The sequence below is a fragment of the Meleagris gallopavo genome, chromosome 1, assembly GCF_905368555.1.
Source record: "Meleagris gallopavo chromosome 1, MGAL_WU_HG_1.1, whole genome shotgun sequence".
In the NCBI taxonomy this organism is placed as follows: domain Eukaryota; kingdom Metazoa; phylum Chordata; class Aves; order Galliformes; family Phasianidae; genus Meleagris; species Meleagris gallopavo.
Window position 1 is genome coordinate 75,805,732 of NC_139404.1, and position 6,208 is coordinate 75,811,939.

At 49.8% G+C, this 6,208-nt stretch overlaps 1 protein-coding gene across 3 annotated transcripts; it reads right to left on the reverse strand.

Moving 5' to 3' along the window:
- Positions 1–805: 805 nt before the first annotated feature.
- On the reverse strand, positions 806–5,969 carry NOP2 (NOP2 nucleolar protein). Of its 3 annotated transcripts, none has more exons than XM_085235064.1 (16): positions 5,772–5,969; positions 5,647–5,692; positions 5,504–5,568; positions 5,068–5,336; positions 4,729–4,772; positions 4,402–4,562; positions 3,442–3,641; positions 3,257–3,346; positions 3,089–3,176; positions 2,842–2,982; positions 2,538–2,677; positions 2,180–2,269; positions 1,774–1,896; positions 1,603–1,700; positions 1,385–1,515; positions 806–1,274 (listed from the first exon to the last, which is right to left on the reverse strand). In XM_085235064.1, exons 1-16 carry the CDS (start codon positions 5,875–5,877, stop codon positions 1,021–1,023), a joined length of 2,046 nt encoding a protein of 681 aa, XP_085091190.1. In that variant the 5' UTR covers positions 5,878–5,969; the 3' UTR covers positions 806–1,020. The 3 variants fall into 3 exon arrangements, with proteins under 3 accessions (XP_085091190.1, XP_085091197.1, XP_085091204.1); XM_085235071.1 differs by having other exon boundaries at positions 4,402–4,559; positions 5,772–5,968; XM_085235078.1 differs by lacking the exons at positions 5,504–5,568; positions 5,647–5,692.
- Between the last annotated feature and the right edge of the window lie 239 nt (positions 5,970–6,208).

Here is a 6,208-nt window from a genome sequence, read left to right on the forward strand (position 1 = left end):
ATAGATGGCAACTCCCCAATCCCTCCTGCCCTATCCCTTCTTAAAACTTGTAGTACATCAAGCTAACAGTACATCAAGTTCTCCCACAAACTCAAAGCATGGGGAGAAAAACCAAGGCAAAGCCTGTGGGAGGTGAGCTAGCAAGACAAGTGTAGACACAAGAGCGAGACCTCAAGTCTGCACATACCCAACACCAAAACACTGGTGGAGTGGACATTTGAGAACAATCTTGTTAGAAAGCTTACTTATAGTTTCTAGAAAAAATATTTATTCACTGGGGAGCAGAACCAAAGAAGAGAACACCAGATCATGTTCCGGGCTGCTGCAGAAATAGAAATTACTGCTTGCTTTGTCACAAGGAAAAGTAACCACATCTGAGTGAGCAAAGAGTATGAATGCACAGCACTTGGACCAGCAGGAATTGCAGCTGCAGTCTGGAAGGCCAAGAAACAGGAGATGAATGCTGGCCAATTAACAGAGCATCAGAACAGGTGGCCCAGAGAGTTTATGCAGCCTTCTCTTTAGGGATCTTCAAAACCCACCTGGACGTGTCCCTGCTTGAGCACAGGAGTAGGACCAGATGAACCCAGAGATCCATGCCAACCTGAGCCATGGTGTGGTCCTCTGACAAGCACAAGGAAGAACAGAGGACAATCACACACTCACAGAAAACGACAACAGCAGTAAGAATGAACACTGAAAATGTGAGGACACCAGAAGAGAGCGAAAGGAGGTTCACAGTTGCAAAGCAGTAGGGGTACATTGGCAAAATTCTGTATTAAATACTCAAGGGAAAAAGACAAGGTTGGAGCAAAAATATAAAATTTTTAATGAGTTGCGTGTCAGTCCTTGATGCAGAGGAAGGAAAGGAGTAAAAGGGGCTATGGCTGTCCTGGGTGCTCAGTACTGCAGTGATTATATGCAAAGAGCAGGAAAAACAGCACAATACACAACACAGCCAGGGCAGCCCTAGCCTTTGCTCCCTACGGAGGGAAACAGCACCTGGAAAAGCAGTTCTTCTCACTGTCCGTTCTGTTTCATCTTATGCTTCTTTCTGTTAGGGACTTGAGCGTATGACTTAAGGGGAGAAGGCCGGACAGCCTTCAAGGGCTTCCTCTGACCCTGCAAAGAATGTCTATTCTTCAAAGCAGGCTGTGGCTTCTTCTGTCCTTGGGCAATTTTTGATGACTCAAGTTTCTTCTTTTTTGCCTGCGGCTCCATGACTGCCTCAGGGCCAGTGGACGGATTTGCTGCTTCCGCAGCAGGCTCTTCATCTGAAACAAAAGAGAAAAGTGCTGTAGGAAGAACCCATGTGTTTTTTGCATGGGAAGCAGCCTGTGAGAGCAGGGTCAGGCAGCTCAGCAGAGCTTCCGTACTAGGTTACCTTTCTGCGTCTTGGGGATGGCATTAGAGAATTTCTTTAACTTGGCGATGAAGAACCCATCCATATTATGGGTGTGGGGATAGAAACGCCGTGTAGACTTAAGAGAGGGATGGAAACGACGGTCCTTGAACCTGGAAGAGGAAGTAGGGTGAAAACTCTGCTGAAACTCTGGCAGAAAGGAACAGAGCCACCTATGGAACCTGTGGCTTAGCACACACCTGGTGAAGCCTTCCTTGCCAAAGTCCAGTCCTGTGGCCACCAAACGAACGTTGCGTTTCTTCAGGGCGTAATCCACAACCCACTCATTCTCTTCCACCTACCAGAGATTAAACGTTAGGATCCAATCTCACCATTCCTAAAGAGATAATCATGACAGAGCACAGACTTACTGTAATGGAGCATGTGCAGTAGACAACATAGCCCCCTGTCTCTGAGGTGGCACTGACTGAATCTATAGCACTGAGAAGCAGCTCCTTTTGCAAGTGAGCGCAGCGCAGGATGTCTTTCTCATCCTGTTAGTAAAAAAAAACAGGTTAAGGGTCAGAGACACAGAGAACATCCCAGGCCTCTGAAACTGTTGCAAATGGAGAGATAACTGAACAAGGGACAAGATATCGGACTGGATTTTTCTGCAGAACTAACATAAAAAAAACTAGTTCTAGCATAACACAGAAAATAGGCAAGAGCACAAAAATCCATTTCCCCTCTACAGAAGTTTATCAAAAACGCAGTTGCCCCAAATCATCCATCCTCTCATAAGTCACACCTGATCCCCCATCTACACTCATCACTCACCTTATTGGTTTTGATAGCAGGATCCTTAGAAATGACACCTGTTCCGCTACAGGGAGCGTCAAGCAAGACACGGTCAAACCCTCCAAGTACCTACAGACAGACATGAATTTAAAGTTATGCTCACGGTCAGAGACTGAGAACAAGACCGAGACTAAAAATGGAAACATGACTGGGGAGGCAGGAGATAGCTCATTCTTTCCCATCCACCTTCCTGTTTTCACACCAAGTAACAAGCAAGCATAATTCCCAGTAGCTCTGCTTATCTTCCTATGACAGATGACTCCACAGAACATATCTTGCTAAACGGACAGCATTAGGTAAGGATGGTAAGAAAATCCCAGAGCAGACAGGAACACACCTTGGGAAACTGGCGTCCATCGCAGTTACTCACTACTGCATTGGTGACACCCAGCCGATGCAAATTCCCCACCACACTACGCAGCCGCTCAGCATTATTGTCATTGGCCAAGATCATTCCTGTATTCTTCATAAGTTGAGCTGCCAAAAGGCAAAATACATCAGCAAGGGACTAAAAATTTCCTATGCTTTTACCCAGACAGACGCCTTTCCCTAAATTCAGTCCCATTCCATTTCCTCCTTCTACACAGATCAGTTCTAAGAGCATCCCTCCCAAGCCTCCCACCACGGCTACAGGGTGGTACCTATGTAGCTGGTTTTGCCACCCGGGGCACAGCACATATCCAGGATGCGCTCGTTCTCCTGTGGAGCCAGAGCCATAACAGGGAGGAGACTGGAAGCTCCTTGCAGCATGTAGTGTCCAGCCAAGTATTCAGGGGTAGCACCTGCGCATGGATGGCAAAACAAAGAAAAAAGCCAACAACAAACAAATGAAATAAAGGGAACAGAGGGAAGATCAGCTAAGACTTTTAACAGAAAAGGTGATCTCACCAATGGGCACAGAAGAGTCATAAATAACAAGTCCAGTTTTTGACCACTTCCCCAAGGGATCGAGATTCACACCACGGTTGATGAGTGCCTACAAGACAAGGAGATGGAACTAAGTCACAATTCAAGTGTGATGGGCAGCACAGGAGACTGCCACAGGTTTCTGCTCACCTGCGCTAGGTCCCGTCGTCGCGTCTTGAGTGTGTTGGTGCGAATGGTCACGGGACGGGGAACCTCGTTGGCCTCCAGGAAGTTGATTAGCTAGATAAAAGGCAAAAGGAAGGAGGTAAAAATGAAGTAGGGAGGCTGCCAAATCCTCATTGGTCAGCCAAGACGCAGAGCATGCAGGACCCTACCTCAGGGAGTGGGAAGATATCCATGAGCATCTTGAGCAAGAAGTCACTGTAGGAATAGTAAGCAGCCATGTCCCGTCGCAACAGTGCAAGGTACTCTTGTCGTGTGCGTCCTTCCTCCCGCTTCACCCCGAAGTCCTGCAGCACCTCCATGTTGCTCTTGATGCGTTGGTGAATGACATGCAGGTCTGGTGGCTCAGCAGGTAGAAAGGCCATTAAGGGAACATAAACAATGCATGAGCTTGCACATTAAGTCCTTCATACACACAGCCAGTTGTGCACAAGTCCTGAATCACCACATCACAAGAAAGGCCACACTTGAGCACACACACATACAAAGCTCAATATTTACACTTCCAACAGAGCTCAGCAGAAGGAGGATTCAAAGGATAAAACATGAGCGGAAAAGCTCACAAAGCAGAAGAAAAAAAAAAAAAGCTTAGTTACTTTAGATAAGTATGAAAAAAAAAAAAGGAAAAGGATAACAATGAAAAAGGTCTTTCAATGCTGAAAACACCATTTATATCAAAAAGGAGACCAGAAGTTCCCCAAAGGCAACTGGGAAACAGAAGAGAAAGAGACAAGATTAAATTGCGTGGAGAACAGTAAATGAAAATCACTGTGTATGCTGGAATCGCTGTTAGGCAAAGACCCTACAAACTGGCTGGATAAAGGCGTGTTAGGAAAATTAGGGCAGAGAAGGATGAACTATGCAGCAGATATCCATACGCTTTAAGACCAGAAAGACTTGGGGAGGCTCTGGGCTCTGTACAGGTTGTAATATACTTCTTAACAGTGCTGTACACTGTTACGATAGCTCGCCTAAAAACGCCTCATTAGGCACAGAGCAGTTGTGCTAAAACAATACTCAGGATAAAATAAAACAAATCTCTTCAATTGTATCCAGGCCTCAATACTGCTGCCTACATTATAGCTTACGGATGTTACAGATGAAAAGGATATTCTCTTTCTCAATCTGTTCATCAGTTGGCAATTTGAATTCTTCATCTATCTCCAGGTTGAGCTGCAGATCTGCATCTTCTTTTTCCTTCTGTCCCGTTTTCTGCCTGCTGGTCTCCTCAGCCACATCATCCTCCTCACTATCGTCTTCGCTGAGATCTCTGCTAAGCGTAAAGAAAAGAAGGAACATTTCACACAAAACAGTGCTGTGCAAATGCTTCACAGTTATTATCTTGTTAGTACAAGAGAATGAAAAAGAACAAAAGCAAGTTGGGTTTCTCACCCATCCAGGAAAGGCTCTACTAACTTACAATGTGGAAAAATACTTACTCGTCAGCCTTTTGCTTCAGGGCAGCTTTCTCAATGGGCAGCAACTAAACAGAGAAAGAAAAAGTTAATGAAACAATGTCATCGGGTGCCCCCCCCTTATCCTCTGCCTCCTATAACATATTTCTGCTCTGTTTAAAGTGGATAATGAGGAAAGACACTCAATGTTTTACTGGGTCCAGCTGTCAAATCCGAATTTGCTCTGATAGGGTGAGAAAGGCTCTTCAGCACCTTCACCCCCAGCTCCTATAGTCAGGTTGCCTTTTTCCCCCAAGCCTGCTGAGCCCCTGCAGCCAGAAAAGCCAAGGATTCCTTGCAAAATTAAAGCCAAAAAGCTCTTACTTCTTCCTCATCAGAGGATGAGGCACCATAATCATCCATCAACTCCTCACTGCTCCCATCCTCTTCCTCCTCCTCCATCTCCCAGCTGTCCTCTTCCACCTTGCCATTGCTGGATAACTCCACGTTGGTTCTCTTGGAGAGGCTCTTCTCGCCTTTGGCCGGGGTCAGCCATTTTGCATTATCGTCTTTGAAGCCAGGCTGGCGCTGAGTGGCCTGTCCCACTGCCTTTACGGGAATATCCTCCTTCTGAGAATCCCCCCGCTCTTTAACTGCAGGGGAACAAAAGGTTAGAAGGTAGGCAGCGTTCCCAAGAGCAGCTGCCCCACGCCGTCAGCTCTGCGCACACCGCAGGCCCCCGCCCGGCCCCGAACCCCGGCTGAGGGAAGAGCGGACGGAAGCAGCCGAGAACACGCCGCTGCGGTGCCCCGCCACTCACCCGCGGGCCGCCGACCTCCTCCCGGCGCCGTCCGCCCCGCCACCCCCAGTCGTCTCTTAGCGGCCCTGCAGCGAAAGGAAGCGGCCGTGAGACCTCAGACCCGCCCCGGTCGGGAACCCCGCACCGAGCCGGGCAGCCCTCACCTCCTCCGCGCGTGGCTGGACAGCTTCTTCGGGCCGCTCTCCGCCTCTGCGGAAATAGAAGCGGCACTCAGGCGGCGCGCTCCGAGGCACCGCCAAGGCCCCGCGCCGGCTCGGGCCGCACTTACCGGGCGACAGAAAGCGGGCCAGCTCCACCTCGGCTCCCCGCTGCTTGCGGGCCTTGCGCCCGGGGCCGCGCTTTTCTTTCTTGCTCGGGTCTAGCTTCCGCCCCATGGCTCCGGTACCGCCGGGACCGCCGCGGCCCCACGTGCGGGCCTGCCCTCCGCGCACGCGCACGGCTGGCGGCCCGCCCCCGGCCCACCATTGGCTGCGGGCCGGAACGTCACGAGCCGGCGTGAGAGCCGCGGCCCGGCGGGCGGCAGCGCGGGGAGCCGGGGGCAGCCGTAGGCCGGCCGGGACAGGCGCCCTCCACGACCCATCCTGGGAGGCGGAAAGGCAGCAGAAGCAGAAGGCGGGCGGCAGCACTGAGCTTAAGCCCCAGGAAAAAAATTACTTCTGCAGCACAAGTGCAATAAGCACCCAGAGCTCATTAACGCTAGGGGAA

Coding starts and splice junctions, on each gene's coding strand:
- NOP2 (XM_085235064.1), bottom strand. CDS start 5,877: ATGGGGCGGAAGCTAGACCCGAGCAAGAAAGAAAAGCGCGGCCCCGGG. Junction 5,693..5,771: donor GGCCCGCTTTCTGTCGCCCG/GTAAGTGCGGCC, acceptor CTATTTCCGCAG/AGGCGGAGAGCGGCCCGAAG. Junction 4,773..5,067: donor CATCCTCTGATGAGGAAGAA/GTAAGAGCTTTT, acceptor TTCTCTGTTTAG/TTGCTGCCCATTGAGAAAGC.